This window comes from Solanum stenotomum, chromosome 6 (assembly GCF_019186545.1).
Source record: "Solanum stenotomum isolate F172 chromosome 6, ASM1918654v1, whole genome shotgun sequence".
Classification (NCBI taxonomy): domain Eukaryota; kingdom Viridiplantae; phylum Streptophyta; class Magnoliopsida; order Solanales; family Solanaceae; genus Solanum; species Solanum stenotomum.
In genome coordinates, this window is record NC_064287.1 from 59,661,123 (window position 1) to 59,679,268 (window position 18,146).

At 28.1% G+C, this 18,146-nt stretch overlaps 1 protein-coding gene across 1 annotated transcript; it reads left to right on the top strand.

Moving 5' to 3' along the window:
- Positions 1-13,324: 13,324 nt before the first annotated feature.
- On the top strand, positions 13,325-16,378 carry LOC125868344 (uncharacterized). Its single transcript, XM_049548999.1, has 4 exons — positions 13,325-13,603; positions 13,802-13,974; positions 14,785-15,141; positions 15,548-16,378. The coding sequence occupies exons 1-4, from the start codon at positions 13,374-13,376 to the stop codon at positions 15,913-15,915; spliced, it is 1,128 nt and encodes a 375-aa protein (XP_049404956.1). The 5' UTR covers positions 13,325-13,373; the 3' UTR covers positions 15,916-16,378.
- The last annotated feature ends 1,768 nt before the right edge of the window (positions 16,379-18,146 follow it).

The window sequence follows — 18,146 nt, forward strand, 5'->3', positions numbered from 1 at the left end:
ATCTCTTTATAAATCCACTCCCAATCTATACCTTTAAATTTTTGAATATATACAAAAAAAATATATATATATAGGAAATGGTGAAGGCACCTTGTTGTGAAAAATTTGGGCTAAAAAAAGGAAAATGGACATATGAAGAAGATGAATTATTAGTGAAGTATATTCAAGTTAATGGAGAAGGTTCATGGAGGTCTCTTCCCAAAAATGCTGGTAATTAATTAAAAAAAAAACTACTTCGTATCCAGTAGGATTCAAATTTGAGACCCTTGGTTAAGGAGGAATGTCACTCGTGTTTTTTAAGGAGTTTTTTTTCATCTTTATCACATTTTTTTATGCCAATACTATTAGCAGCTAGCTTAAGAGGACTGACTATCTTTCTCGCTATTTTACAATATTTTGGAAGTAAAAAAAAATATCTATTTTGAAAAAGATCATATTATTGACTGATTTGTTTATTTTTTCGAACCAGTTAGATATCTCTAATAAAGTATAAAATATAAAGAGTGTCTAGCTAGAAAGAAATTTATAGATTAATTTCTTTAAAATATTTTTTATATAATTACATTTTGTTTTGCTTGATCAACAACAGCTCATAAAGATGAGAGTTTGTTTATTTTTCTAGTGTGTTACATTAATTAATATTTATATTATGATTAATTACTAATTATAGTAATTAATGCAAGTATTTTTACATGATTAAATGAAGGTTTATCAAGATGTGGAAAGAGTTGCAGATTAAGATGGACAAATTATTTGAGACCAAATTTGAAGAGAGGCAAATTTACTGCAGAAGAAGATGAAATCATTGTCAAATTGCATAGCACCTTGGGAAATAGGTTGTTTTTTATTTCTATTTTCTTAAAAAAAATTGTCAAGGAAAAAAAAATTAGACAAACTTTTTTAAATGACGACGTTTGTTTGGATGTATTTTGACTGCTATAACGAAATATTGCTATAAAAACATATAATATAACATGATATAAAAAAAATCCGATCAAAAAAAAACTTAACCATATTTATTATAGAGAGGTCTGATTGTATATGTACAACATTTTATCTACCCACTTTTATTTTTGTGATATATATATATTCCAATCTTTTCGTTTTGGTTCGAAAGAAAACTAGTGTATTAATTAACTAGTAAACTATTGATTGAAATATATATTCCAATATTGATGCATAATGTACAATAATTAGGGGATTTCATGTTTTTAAAGAATTGTTATTGACGTTTTGAATTATATTATTCGAAATTAAGATGTACATTTTTAATATGTTTCAAAAAGATTGATATATATATATATTGTCAAACTTTTCGTGATCGCTTTCATATTATGTGTTACAGGTGGTCTTCGATAGCCCAACTTTTGTCTGGATGAACATATAATGATATAAAGAACTATTGGAATTCCAACTTACGTAGGAGAATTTACACCTTTAGAAACCTCAAAGAGCTTATTAAAACCACTGCAAAGGTACCGAAAATTGTGGTTGATGGCAGTTGTGGCGAATCCTCGATAAAACAAGGCACAACTATAGGGTCAGAAGGGGGTTCAATTGAATCTTTTTTACCCGAAAAGAATATAGTTGATGATATAGGTTCCCCTCGAAAAAACAACTCCTCGTTATGTCATGATAGCCGGGGAGATACTACGTTGTCTAAAGGGAGATCAATTGAATCTCTTTTGCCGGAAGATAATATTGTTGTTGATAGAGGTTCCACTCGGAAGAATGACTCATCATGTCTTGGAAGCAAGGACGAAGGTATGTGGTCCAAAGAGAATTCAATTGAATCTCTTTTACCGAAAAATTATAATGTTGATATAGGTTCCCTTCGAAAATCCAACTCCTTATGTCCTAGAGACAAGGACCATGCTACGTGGTCGGGAGTGGGTTTAATTGAATCCCTTTTGTCGGAAGATATAGAAACCAACTCCTCATGTTCTAGAGGCATGAGCAATGCTACGTGGTCTGAAGAGAATTCAATTGAATCCCTTTTGGTGGAAAATTATGTCGTTGACATAGGTTCTAATCAAGAAACCAACTCCTCATGTCTTGAAGGCAAGGACGACGCTACGTGGTCTGAGGAAGGGGTTTCATTTGAATCTCTTTTGCTAGAAAATATAGAAACCAACTCCGCATGTCATAAATGGTCTGAAGAGAGTTCAATTGAATCTTTTTTGTTAGAAAGTTATATCGTTGATATAGTATGTAACCGAGAAACCAACTCCTCATATCTTGAAGACCCTACTATGTGGCCTGAAGAAGGGAGTTCAATTGAATACCCGTTAACGGAAAATTATTCTGTTGATCAAGGTTCTAATCGAGGAACCAACTTCTCATGTCTAAGAGGCAAGGATGGAGCTATGTCGTCCGAAGAAGGGAGTTCAATTGAATCCTTGTTGACGAAGAATTATATTGATGATCTAGGTAAATCAATATATCTTATTTATATATGATCTTATCTATTTCATTTCATGTGAAGGTGCTCGAGTGAGTAATAATTTTAAGAAAAAATAAATAAAGATTTTTTGAAACTTTTAATCTTAAACATGTCATGATATTTATTTAATTATAAAATTAAGTCATTAAAAAGACCAAATGAAAATTCTAAAGTTAAAACTATTTCAAAATATAAAAAATTATCCTTCGTTTAAAACAACTATAATTAAAGAAAAACAACTATAATTAAAGAAGAAAGAACATCACATAAAATAACATAGATCTAATATAAATTGTTGAATTTCCTTTTAACACAAAGTCAAAACTTATGGTAGAATTTCAATTATGTTACTCTTTTAACATTTTATTTTCAAATTTTCTTGTTAGAATTTCTGACTCTGTCACCGCCGGACGAAATCAAAGGACTAGCCATGCAACAACATGAACATCATGCAAAATCAATGATACATGAACCAAGAAGTGAAGAAGAAGAAGTAGAAGACAAGAACAACAAAGACATTCATGTTGTACCCAAACAACAAGTGTGTAATGGGGTATGGACCTTTGAGGAACAAGGGGCACATGAACAAAATGAAATTATATTTCTACAACAACATGATGAATGTTTACATAAATTTGATAATAATTGGTCTGATATAAATTTTGATTATTTCTTTGAAGAAGAATATGGAGTTTAGACCCATTGAAGAGTGTACATCTTGGGAACATGTCATGTTACTTTGCTTATGGAATGATAAATAGAACTCTAGTACTCTCTATTTTAATTTGTTTGTTTAAATTTAATTTAATATGATGTTTAAAAAAGTATGGAACATTTTTGAATTTTGTGGTCAAATATGTAGAATGTATTAAAATATCTTTTCATTTTGTGGTCTTAAACATGTTATATGGAAAGTTGAAATTTCAAAATTACCAAAAAGAAGAGACATTCTTTTTAGGAACTTACATAAATCTCACTAGTTTAGGACTTAATTACTTAGATACACACTAGTTTGTAATATTACGAATTTTACAGATTTTGGTGCATCCATATACATCAAAATACATGTATCTCGGGATACATGAGGTTAAAATTAGGTGTAATTTGTTCTAAATACACTGTAAGTGGATTTACATGTATCTGGGATACATCGACAAATATTGCTTGCCTCCCTCCCATTTTGCTCGCCACTCTCCTATGTCGCACGTATATTTGGTATCTTAGATACATGTGAATCACACCAAATACATGTATGCTAATGTGTATTTTGTATGATTCACATATATTTGTGATACATAGACAAATCTCGCTTGCTTTCCTCATGTTCTCACTCACCTCTCTCCTTATTTCAGTGTATCTTGTAGCAAAAAGCATGTATTTAGGTGTATTTGACTTTAAAATATGGTATCAAATTATTAATTAGTGAGATAAATGTAATTATTTCAACTATAGAGAGAATTAGTAAATATTGTAGGAATGGTTGTATAATTAGATAGTTTCTCCTTTTTTTTAAGTAGACTAAAAATTAAAATAGAACAAATAAATTGAAACGAAGAGAGTAATCAGGACTATTGTTTTATCAACCCATGGCCAAGTCACCATCCTTCAATTTCCAGACTATAATCAATTAACATAAGTCCTAATTCCATCATAACATAATTCTTTGAACACCAATCAAGATCACAAATTGTAATTACAATAAACATGAATTACAAAACAACATTACATTGAAAAGAAGTATATACCTCATGTCTAAACAAAAAGTTCATCCAAGAAAATAAAAATGAAGGTTATGTTATTCAATTTCTTCCACATTGATAATTCTGAATTTGGATCCATCATAATTCTACGATAGATCAAGTCTTATCTGTCATAAATATCCCGTCACAAATTTATATTTTTAATGACGATGCACTATAGACGAATATTTATTCTTGATCCAACGTAAGCTATCGCGTATAGAATTCTTGATTTTACCTTCAATAGTATATGATTTGTATGAAGCAACACGTTTTCTCCTCTTATCTTCTAATTTCTTGTATTGTTTTTTTGGTAATGTACATGAATTTGTATTAGATTTTGAAGATGATCTTGTAATCTTTTGTGGATGATCATCCATATGATCATAAATATCATGAGATTTGAATTCTTTCAATTGCATATTTGATTTGAGTATTTCAAATTTTGGTTCAAATTTTTGAAAAAAAAAAATAGATACAAGATATATGCATGTGGATTTTTATTCATTTTATTGCTCTCATTTCTCTTATACAATAATAATGGATGAAGGGTAGGGGGAGGGGGGAGAAAGTAAATAGTTGAAGTTTTATTGTAAAAAGAATATAATGAGGAATGTTTGAAGGAATGAAAAACAAACTTATACTAGTGGTTGTTATACTTTGTTTGACTAAAACAAATTTCATAGTGAGTTATGAAAAGGATAAATAATGAGTGATTGAATTTTTTTGGTTTCCGCCGTAAATCTGATATTCGCTCTAGAAACTGATTAAAACGAAATCATAATTATTCAAATTCAAAATGAGCTTCTAGTTATAGTCTGATTAATATGAAATTATAATGTTCAAATTCTGAATCAATTTTGAATTGTATGACCCTTTTCACAAGAAATCAGTAGTAGAGATGTATATTAAAAAACTTCATTTTCATTGTATATTTGGTTGCTTTTGGTGAAGTGTATAAATATTTGTTTTTGAGGTCGTTATTTAATTTATATTTGTAATTTTAACTATTACTTTTACAAATTTATTCAGATACAACTTCAGACATTTACGACAAAAGTTGTGTCGCATTTGAAGTTTTGACAAAATTTGTACATTTTTATAAAAAAATGTAGCTATATAAAGATCAAACATTAGAGTTTTTATTCGAAATTTGATATGACTTTTTAAGATCAATTCTATCAACCTTCGAATTAATTATATAAAAAAAAAACAAAACAAAAAAACTTCAGTCATATGTGTCTAAAGTACGATGAGTGTTGTCTTTTTTTTGACAACTAAATTATTCAGTTCTGATTTTGACCTATGAATGAACTATATAACTATCATGTGAGTATGAAAGCACATGTTTGGTCTTTCCTCTTAAATGTTCATTTCATCTTCACATGTTTTGATATGATTTTTTTCCATAATTTGAGAGTCGTTAACGATATATCAAAAATAATTTTTTTATTTCATAAAAAAAAAGATAAAATTTATGTATATCCTACCATTTTTAGATCGCACTTGTAGGATTAATTGAGTTTATTATTACTATTATTATAGTTTGGTAGCTAATTTTTTGCATGCATTTTAATTCTATGATAGTTATATAGTTCATTTAACTCCAAACAACAATAAATCTAACAAATTCATTTCATAATAATGATAATTGCAGCGTTTAAATAAAGTTTTTTTTCAAACATAACTCATTTGATTTAAAATTCACTTTTAATTATTCGAAATTCAGGATTCACTTTTCCAAAACATTATACTTCAATTGCTATACAAAAACAATACTATTATACAATAGCTAAGAAAAAGAGTAGTTTATCTTAAGCTACGTAAATATTGAATACCAGAAAAATATTTCAAACAAAAATAGATACAAGTTAAATTGGAGCGACTAAATAAGATGCCCCGTGAAATTTTTACGTTGCATTTAGAGTGGTCAAGTGAAATGAACCCACACAACCTAGCCCATAATCGGCCCAAGCCCACACTGCTGGGCCGGTGGGTCAAACTGGCTCTCTGATGGGCTCGGATCCATTCACCTCTTCTGCATCCCATGAAACAAATCAGCTCATAATTCATGAGTTACGCAGTTGATCTATCGATAAATATAATTATAATTTGCTTATTAAAGATACAAAAACAATAATATTTATTTATTAATTATTATTTTGATGGATGAATATTTTTTGTCAGAAAACAAATCATCATTTTTTTATATTAATTTGAAAAAATTTAATAGTTTAGTTGATGACTGATTACCCAAACTTTCACCTTGTCGTGTGGATTCGATTTTCTACCTTGCAATTCCTTCCCCCATTTTCACCTTATTGGTGAGATGTATATATAATATGAAAATAAATTAATCAAAATAAATGAAATGATCAATATGAAAAGAAGTCATTATATTGCGACTTCTTGCTTTTCCAATTATTCTATATTGTTAATTTTTTTTATAAATGACCAGCTCAATAATATATTTTTATTTATTTTCTGAGTGCGTGGCTAATAATTAAATAATTATATTTAGATTTAGAATAATTAATAAATGTCCAACTATTTTACATGTTCAAATAAAATAAAGCTAAAATTAATGACTTAACCATGGTCGTAAGAACTATACTTCAGGTGTAGTTATCAATGACATTCTTTCATTAAAATAATCATAATTTACATATTAATTCCGTAACACAATAAACTAGGGGTGTGCACTATTCGGATTAAACTGAATAACCAAACCAAATCAAACCGAATTTTTATTTGGATTGGTTTTTTGATTTTTCGGATTGGTTTTGGATTAATAAATTACTTTGTTTGGTTTTTTGGTTTGGTTTCAGATTTTAAAAAATAAAAACTGAAAAGCCGAAAAAACCCGAATTATATATATATATATAATGTTTAGGTTTAGAATTAAGTTGGAGTTAACCAAATTTGTCCCTTTTTGGTTATTGCCTTTCATGATGATTACGTTTATATTTTTTATGTTTGAATTACATCTATAATAGGTATACTTATAAGTATTGTGTTTTTAAGTTTTACATATGATTTATATTAAAAAGTATATTTAAGGGATTAAATATTATTACTTTAGTTATGTTATTAATTATTGACAACCGAATAACCAAATCGAAAAAAGCCGAACCGAATAGAGGAAAATTAAATCAAACTAAATTTATTTTGGATCAGATTGGGTTACAATTTTACAAAACCAAAAACCGAAAGTTCTAAATCAAATAGTGAAAAACTAAATCGAAAAACCAAATACACACCCCTGCGATAAACTAAGGCATATATTTCCCCGAAACAAAAGTAGTTTAAAAAGATTGTCAAATATAACGATTGTTTAGTATTATAGCAGATACATATGGATACGCTTATTATTCGCATGGAAATAATTGAATAGAAATATTATATACATACAAATATATTTATAGTGCGTGCAAATACACTATACGCGTGAATATACTTTTTATGTGTACTGAGCTAGTCATAGATACAATATATTTTGCTACATTTTGAAACTATAACATTACTCTATTTCGTACTTAAGTAAAATCTCTCATTATTTTTTCAAATACAAATAACATTATTTACGAAAGTTTCTCAAAATAATAATTATTTTTATTACATATTAGAAGAGTCTACAAGTAGGCTTGTCTTCGTCAACATGCTTGACAAGGATATTTTGGGAACTTTCTATTATTCTTCTTCCTTAAACACTTGGTTCTTCTTGCTTTAGAGGTGTACTTTTTCTCATAGGCTTACTTTACTATGTCAAATCCTCATTTTTCATTTGCTATTTAGTATTTTCTTTGTTTTAATTTATTTCTCTTACTAGTGTACTTGGCCGCGCTTCACGCGGTTAAAATAAAAGATTAAATATATTCTGAAATAATTAGTGTCATTACTTGACAAATATTCTAATAATAAATAATGCAATAAAAGAGAGGAAAATTAAGTTACGATCCTAATATGACCTATTCAAAGAAATTGCTAACAAAAATTATGCTACAAATTGCTAATAAAAAAAGATGAAACATAAAAGTTGATATGAAAAACTTTAGCTAATTAACGTTCATCATAGTTTCATATTGATTAAAGTTAATGATTATAGCAATCTTATTAGTTCAATCACGATCTACTCCATCATAAATTACTCCTCATGAATCATATTAGTTGATCACTATTCTAAAAATAGTTGTCACGTATTAGTTGATCACCTTAATAAATCAAGAAAGCATTAATTGATTTTTTTCCAAATTACCTTGCAAATTAATTCCTTTTTAAAGTGTTTTGTAAAGTTTCAAAAAAGTTCTTAAGGGGTGAATTGGTAAAACTATCCACTTATTTATGATTTCTAAATATATGCACGTAAAAAGAAAAGTCATCAACTAATATGGGACGGAGGGAGTACATGATTTTCTATTTGTATAAATGACTATATAATAGAATAAATAAATAAAGATATATGATTTCTTAATATTAGCACGTAAAAAGAAAAGTGATCAACTAATATGGGACAGACGGAGTACATGATTTTCTTTTTGTATAAATGACTATATAATAAAAATAAATAAATAAAGATATATGATTTCTTAATATATGCGCGTAAAAAGAAAAGTGATCAACTAATATGTGAAGGAGGGAGTACATGATTTTCTTTTTGTATAAATGACTACTTAATAAAAATAAATAAATAGAGATATATTCGTGGTAAATCATGATTATATTTTTTCTCCATTTCATCAATAATATACATTTAGATGAAAGACATGTTCTATTTAATATTTATAGGTCAAGATTATATTACATTCCTAACCATAATTAAGTAAATAAAATTAGAAAAATACTCTTCAAAAATGGTAAAATTCCACAAATTTTGAAGATCCATTGGTACCATTGATTTAATCTTAATTTTATATTATTCAAAATATCAAAATTGTTGAAATATGTTTAATTAGCCTGATAAATAATAATCATTTGAAAAATATGTCTTATGATTCACATACATACATAAAAGAAAAGGTAAAGGAATTTCTATTTTTTTAAAAGGAAAATTGTTTTTTTTCTTTCATTGACACAACAGCTTCCGCATATTTAAAGATCAATAATATAAGATTTATTTATTTTATCTCCAAACAGAGTAGCCTCGTATATTCAAATATTTAAAATATAAAAATATAAGATGATATTAACGTGTATCTAAATTTGTAGGAAATATTTTCTTACCGAATTTGAAAAGTACTTTTCAAAACTTATTTACTTAATTAATTATGTTTATGATTTTATTTATTTAATATAATCTTTAACTAATTAATTATGATTATGATTTTATTTATTTAATATAATCTTTACCTTTAAAATTAAATAGGACATATATTTCTTATCTAAATGTATACTTGACGAAATAGAGAGAAAAGATAATGGATAGGAGAACTGAATCTTATTTGAAAGTATTTACTCGGTAGTCAATAATTTTAGAAAAGAAAGGTCAACAATTTAACATATTAAACAGACAAATAACACGGAAAAAAATACATAGGAAAAAGGGAAGAGATAGAACACATTAAGGAGGTCACTGCTAATTTTTTTGTTAATGACTACTCAAGGCTGCAAAAGTAATGGAGGTGTGTAGATACCATTTTTAAAAATGATTGACATTACAATATCAACAATTTAGTAATCAACTACCTTCACAATACGAAAATATTATGTATTTTGTATAAGGGAAAAGTACTCTACGCATGAATTACCATATGTTTCACAATAAAACTAAAAAGTTACATTTATTCGAAGGCAAAAACTTATAAGCAAATACGAAAAGATGAGGTGTACTGAAAGAGACTGTTACTGTCTTAATCAGATGTCTAGTCGAATCTTGAATATGAAAAAACTCCTTAGTAGGAAGTGCTCGCTTCAAATGGAGCCTTGCGCATTGTGAATCCATATATAATCAGGCTACAATGTGGATACCAAATACAATATACAAAATCAAAAAATATATAAATTATAAGAACATTATGTAACTTTGCATGATAACCAAAGTTCAGACGTTGTTCTCACCTTCACAATATTCCATAAAAATTAATATAATTTCCATGGGAAGATCTTTTCAAATTATTTTGAACTTCCTGCCCAATTAGACAATATAAAGTTAGACATCTTTTCTATTAACTATTAGAATAGTATTAGCAAATCATCAAATCCAAAGAAATTTATAAAGAGAAAGAAAAGATTAATGAAAATTAAATAATGAAGTATGATTTTATAGGACCTTAATATTTTGACTGTTGAAAAGCATTAATTCTGAATTTAGAATGGTAAACGATTTCTCCAATAATTATAGCCTTAATTTGAGTAAACGGTTAAGGGCTACTAATTACAATTAAGAATTGGAATTTTAAACGGTAGCTTTTCTCTTTCTTAAACTTTAATTAATTTAAACCCATTAATTATTATAGCCTTAAAGTGAGGAAATTAAACGGTAGCTATTTAGAATAAATTTAGGTCTGAAAATAGGAAAAAAAATATGAGAAAATAAATAAATAGATTTCCTGATCATTGGGGCATGCCACATCAGCGGACTGAAGATCCAGCTTTATATATATATATATAGATTCTTTTTGTGGTTACATATTTGAGAATTATGTTAAAATTATTATACATCATAATAATTAATAACTTAAAATATTTAAAAATAACATAGAAAAAAAATTATCTCTTTAAATTCTATCAACGTCACATAAATTAAAAGAAAAGCAATAGCACATACTCTATTATTTTAAAATTTATGTAAAAAATATTACTATAAATTACAATAATTAATAACTTAAAATATTTAAGACTATATATAAAAATATTGATTGACTCTTTAAATTTTATGTGTTATATAATAGGGACAAAAAAAATAACACATTATTTAAAAATGACGTAAAAAATATTATAAGTCATATAATAAAAACTTCATATTGAGAAAAAACAAATTTGACAGACACTTCAAGTTTCATCCACATCATATAAATTAAAATAAAAAAGTGTAACATATATTAGATCTGTACTAGCACAGATGTATCTAGTAATTTTAGAAATGTACAAATTATATGTTCCTTCTACGTTTTCTTCTATGTGTAGTCAATCACACATAATGATTAGAAATTAGAAGCTTCCTCTATGTACGTATCTCTATTATTATTTTATTTGTTTTTTTCTTCTTTTCTTACATTTGAACTTTTTGTTAATTTTGGGTCTTTTTAAAATTATTTGACAAAAATAATTTTATTTGTATATTAATGTAAAATTTCTTCTTTCTCTTGTGAAGTTGCTTTGACCAAATAAAACAAAACGAACAAGTTTTTCCACAAATTTATCTTTATTTTTAAGAAGGTCTTTAATTTTTATTTTCAAATGTAATAATTTTTAATAAAAATTTATAGATTAGAGTAGTCTTAACTTAACAATTTTAAATACAAAACACACAATATTAATCAAAGGAGTGTGCATATAGTTTGAATAAAATCAAAATCCAAACATTTTGACTTTTCATATCATGATGAGATTTTGGAATTCAGATTTTTAAAAATTCGAAATCCGAATTTTGTATACTTTCAATGTAACCCTACTTCGCTATCGTTTAGGCGTTAGTTCATCATATCCAATTAATAAGTCAAATATCCCTAATCATTACACATTAGCCAATTGTATATTCAATACTAAATACAAAGTTCATATCAACGTAGGTTGTGGTGCACTAGTGGGAGTGCTTCATCTTTAATCAAAAGTTTTGGGTTCGAGCTCTGAGTATGGAGAAAATCTTGTTGGGGAGTGTCACCCCTGAATGGACCCTACAGTGTGTGATTCAAATTTAATCAGGGTTCTAATATGAACTTCGGACACCGAGTGAAAACCAAAAAGAAAAATACAAATTTCATTATATATTTGAATTTGTCAATTTTCAACCTATGGCGCGTTACATGCAATCTCTCCTTAATCAGAATCTCGAAATTCAAGTTTTGTAACTAAGATATTTTATATTAGAAAGATTCTTCTTACATAATACAAATTCGAATTAATCAAAATAGTAAATTCTAGAAAAAGTACATTATTTTTCTTAAAATGGATTAATAAAAAAATAATGTTATATAAACTAAGCAGAAATGGCAATAACATCGATCTCTCCACTAAGCAAATAATAATCATTTTCTTAATCATATTATACATCGTGGAAGCTACTCGTCTCATATAATTAATTTTATTAAACCCCACCATCCTATATAAATGAGAAAATGACAAATATGGTCCTTTGCGTTCAAGGGTAGATATAAAATAATTCATAAAATAGGCGTAAGTTTTTTTTTTTTTTTTAAATAAAAAAAATAGCACTTTTAGTCTTACTAATTATTCTATAGAATTTTAACTATCAAATCTAATGGAAATTATAGGAAATTAGTGAGAATTCATATTTAGCGGTACTTTTTTTTCTTCCAAAATAGAGGATAGAAAAAAAGGGAATATAAATAGTCAACCAACTGAATTACTGAGATTTTCTTATTTGAAATACAATTATTGTAGTTTCTACAAATTTTAATGATATGGTCTGATACAATTTTTTTTGGCGTCATTTCTGTTGATTTTTATAATCGATTTAATAGAATATGCAATTGTTTGTTCATTCTTAAAGATTTGGTGAGATAAAACCTTCTTGATGTTTAGTTAAATCTTTTTTTCTTCATCTATTTGTATTTATCAAATTTAACAAACATAAATCATCAAATATTTGACATAGTCTATATGTTACTTCCTCTATCTCAATATATATGACTTATTTTTTTTTTTAGTCAATTTCAAAAAGAAAGCGACATATTTTTATAAAGTGACAGTTTAACTTCGAATTATCCATTTTACCCTTAACCACAAATTTCAAAAGTCTTTGTTTTTTTTCTTAAATTCCGTACGAAATCAAACTAACTTATATAAAATAGGACAAATGAAGTAATTTTTTATATTCTTAAAAGACAAATTTTGCTCAAATGTATATTTAGAAAACTACTTTGAACCTATCATTAAACATAAAGGACCATTTTTGTAATTTTGTCCCAAATAAATCCCTAGATCCATAAAGACACACATAATTCCTCAACTAATTCAATCCTCCATCTTTTAGAAATCTTCAAAAAAAGTTTTTTATTTTTTTGTAAAAAAAGATGAGAAATATTTCATTTAGTGATGAAGAACAAAGTGATATATTGCCAAAAACAGCCACTTTATGGTGGAGAACACCACAAGATTTTGATGAAAATGGTCATCTTAAAGTTGATATTTCTGATCTATCAAAACTCACTCCAAGACTTAAAATCCTTAGAGAAATGGAGAGATTAGCTTTTATTTCTACTGAAGGTCTTGAAGATCTTAGACACAAACTTATTACTTACAGGTAATTATTACTGTTACTACTTAAGTTTTCTATTCGGTGTTCGATATTCATTTTGAAAGTCAACTTTTTTTTAACATAATAGTCATGAGAAACTCTATTTTAATTCCAGGATGGTTATTATTATTGTTTCAGTATTTTTGGAAAGAAAGTGATTTTCTTTGGAATTTCTAATGAAATTGAATATAAATGTTATTACAGGGCAGGGGATTTTTGGTTACCAGTAGGAGGGGTAAAGAAGGAAGATATGGAAATAGCACCAGTGATCACAATTGTACTTGTTGGATTATGTGCTTCTGGAAAAAGTTCACTTGTTAATTACATGTATAGTGTTCTTGGTAGATCTGGTCTCATCCCTTTTGCTCAAACATCAAGTATGTTCACTCATTATTCTCTTATCTATTACCATTTCTGTTAGTTACGCGTTCACGTGAATTCAATAACTTTTGGTCAAGACTTGAAATAGATATTAGAGAGGGGAAAAAAGATTAGAAATACTCCTGAACTATTCAAAATTGGTCAAATTTACCCCACCTTATGTTTTTGGCTCAAAAATATCCTTCGTTTTAATTGTTGTTCCGAAACAAGGGAAAACGAACCTATTTTGCCTATTTCGAATAGTTTAGGGGTAACTAAATTAACACTTTAGGTTTATTGGCATTAATTCAGATTGGTTGGGTAGGTGGGGGGGTGGGGTGGGGGGGTTACCACATTTAAACACAAGTGTGAAGATGGTCCATTAATTTGCTGTCAAGGAGGGTAGAGGTGTTGGCTAATTTAATAAATGTATACATCATTTGGTTGTGCTATGCACAATTTATGAACTCCACCACTAGAGCAACTTGCTTTGGAGGGCCCACTGAGTAATGTCTCGAGGTTGAGTCCTGAAAATGAAAGGAACTCGTGTATTGAACGTTTCTTTCTTTAAGTTTGTTAGGCTCTATGATGTACGGATTCGTATTACTTAATCGAGCTAAGTGAGTTTTAGATACCAAATGATTTCAGGCTCAATAGTCTCAATTATCATATTAGCTAAACTCATATGTATGTGTGTTTCAAAAAAATATAAAACAAGATTGGTAGATAATAATGTAGTGCCGGTATTCTTTTATATGCTGACTTTAAATTCTGAATATGTCTCTGATTATCGACCCTTTGACACTTTGTTGAATCTTGTTATATAGGTGGGAACTCACACTATACAACCATGTTCTTGGAAGAACACAATGTGTTGAGATCAATGAGAAGTGGATTTTGTGTGTATGATACAAGGGGATTAGAAACTAATGATATGATTGAGGGATTAGATGAAGTTTCTACATGGATGACACGTGGCGTTCGACATAATCAACCTTGTTTTCGACATGATGATTATAATAATAATAATAAGATTACGAATAAAAGGTACACTAAGAGGAATGTTGATTGTGCAATAATTGTGGCTGATTTATCAGAGATTAACAAAGCTTTTATCTCTGGAGATTTGAAGGATGTAGTGGCCTTGAAGAGCCTTTTCAACAATTCTTCTATAAGGAAATCAAGTAAGTTTGTTTTTCAAACTTTGGTCGTACTTTTCAAAAATGTTGTCGGATGAATGTTGAATTAGATAGAGGTGTGCGACAACAATCTTTGAACCGTTTGAGCAACATAGCCTAAAAACATTGCTGGAGTTGCAAAAACTCTGCTTAAAATCTATGTTGTTTGAATTCTTCAAATATGTTGTTGAGTGTGTGCCGAATTCTTCAAATGGTGTTTACACACTAATTAGTGAAAGATTCTTGTATAGGACAGCTAGGAATCGCACGATAAAATATTATGTTTCAGAATTGTTTACAGAATAAACAAATATGTTTATGCAGTAGTGTGTACACATGTGCGCTTGTTGGTTGAATCTGAATCTGCTCTATAGTTATTTATAACCTATTGTTTTTGTTGTTTTCCAATTAGATGAGAATCCATTGCTAATATTGACACACGGTGACACGATTAGCGCGGAGGAGAGGATCAATAGCCGGCTGAAAATATGTGAATTTCTAGGTATACCGGAGACGACAGGGGTCTACGATGTAGCGTGTTTGACTGAACAGGGAATATTACCAGAAGAATCAGATCCAATAACAGCATTTGCCCTAACTGAAGCTGTGTATAGATCACTAATGCAATCTGATAGAAATCATCAGCCAAAGAAGAAATTGAAGGATTGGATTGTGCTATTTTTGACATGGATATTGTGTTGCATTGGTGCCTTTTTTGCAATTCTTGCAAATTTCTTCTCAAAATGTAGTCAACCTCACAACAAAAAACTAAAGTATTAGAAGTATATTGCACGGTAAGTCTGCGTACAATAGACCTTTTGTGGTTCGACAACCCTTTTCTGGACTCCGCACATAGCAGGAGCTTAGTGCAATGAACCGTCTTTTCACTCTCTATTTAGGCTCATGAGTGTCTGAGTTACATGTATCGAAAGGAGTTCAATTGAATCTCCTTTGTTGTTATGTTGTGTGTGCAATAGGGTCGGTTTGAAATTGTTTTAGGTTGCATGTTCAAATTTCATATGTGGCATTTTTGCATTTTTTTATTCCGACCCTTAGAATTTCTGGCTCCGTCACTTGATTAAATTTGTTTGAGGGGATCTCCCTTTTTTTTTTTGTTGTTGTAATTTTTTGGGGCTTGTTGATATGTTGTATTTAGGTGTGTTGGTTGAATTAAATTTAATGTCTAGCTAACAAAAAGTTGTGATAAGGTTTCTATGAATGGTTTTGAGTAGCTCAACGTGGTGGGGTTTTTGTGTTATTATTATTATTATAATATATAGTGCTAAATTGTTTATTTTACTTGTAGGATTTGTGTGCAATATTTTTTCATAACAAGTTGTAGAAATGTGAGAATTTTCCATTTTTGTTTCCTTTGGTATTATGCATTGTTTACTATATTAAAAATAGATATTTATTTTTATTTGTTAAATTTAAAAAATTAATAGATATTTTATTATTTTATCTTCATCATTAATTATTCATTTTCCAACATTTAGATGAGTTAATAATTAGGAATGATACCATAAAATTACTATTTTATTTATTACTTCTTACCAAATGTGTCGAATCAAACATAGACGAAAGGAGTATCATAAAATACATGGAGGAATTAGCCACACTAATTACTCCTTAGCACTAATTGGCTACTAAAAATATATCGACTATCATATAGTTTTCAAAGTCATTGTCGTGCCATTATGATTTTCACAAGTTTCATTACAATTTTTTGAGTTTTACGTGTGAAATTTAGAACTTTACGAAAATAGCTTTAATTTCAATAACTTGGATTTTAAACTCGCTATTTATAAATTTTATCCATGTTAAGGTGTGTTGATTTCAATCATCTTTACGAGTGTACCCACAACCTTTGATGGCGTAAATTACTTCTTACTTGTAGGATATGTGTATAGTATTATTATTATTATTTTCGTCCTTAAAGTTTAGTAACAAATTGAATTGTTAAGTGATTTCCTATTTTTGTTTCTTTTGGTATCATCACGTGAAGAAAAGGACACATATAATTAAGCATATTTTACGACATTTGATCCATTTTTACCAACAGATTTCAATAGATTCTCAAATAACAATATCGATTACGAAAACAATTATAAGAATAAGAGGTATTATAGTTTGGTTTTAAGTTCCAATCACACACTTCTTGATACATCATCGATAAGGGAAACACAAGATTGTTTGACGTTAAATACTAAATACAATAAACCCAATACACATTATTATATTCAATAAAAAGAATAAAGGAAGCTAAAATATTCAAAATATTTCAAGTTTATGTATCTTTATAACAATCTCAAGTGAATATACATAACAATAATTGATTTTAGAGTCAATTTTTTATAAATATTTTGTGAATTTCTTAATATATATATTAGGATTCAAACAAAAATTACTAAGTCACATGGAGACAGATCTAGAATTTAAACTCTATTGATTCAACTTCTTAAGGTTTTTATTATTAAACCTATTAAAATTTTAAAATTATGAGTTCATACCTATGATCTATTGCAATCTTAGTAAATTTGTTTACATACATTTATACCCCATATTAAAAAATACAGAATTCAAATGAACTAATACTATAAACTTGCATCCGTTCTTGTGACAGTCACGTGAATTTATAGCTTGTACTACTGTTTATAATTGTGACATAATTATTATTAACACAACATATCAATGTAATCTCATATATAAGGTAGTCTTATTCCTATCTCGCGATGATAATTTCAATATACCCTCGACTTTGAACACAACACATACCAAAAACCAAATATACATATATACATAAAAATTAAAGCGGCAAAAATGAAATTGTCTCAAAAATACAAAAACCAAATTTTAATGGCGGCATTTTCAGTTATAATCTCATATTTTTTGGCGGGTAAAAAAAGTTGTCAAAGAAGGACATTTTCGTCTTTTCACACTCCCGCGCACCTAGGGTTTTTTTCGTATACAACTCCCTTATAAACCACAGATTCCTTTTTTTTTTTCCGCCA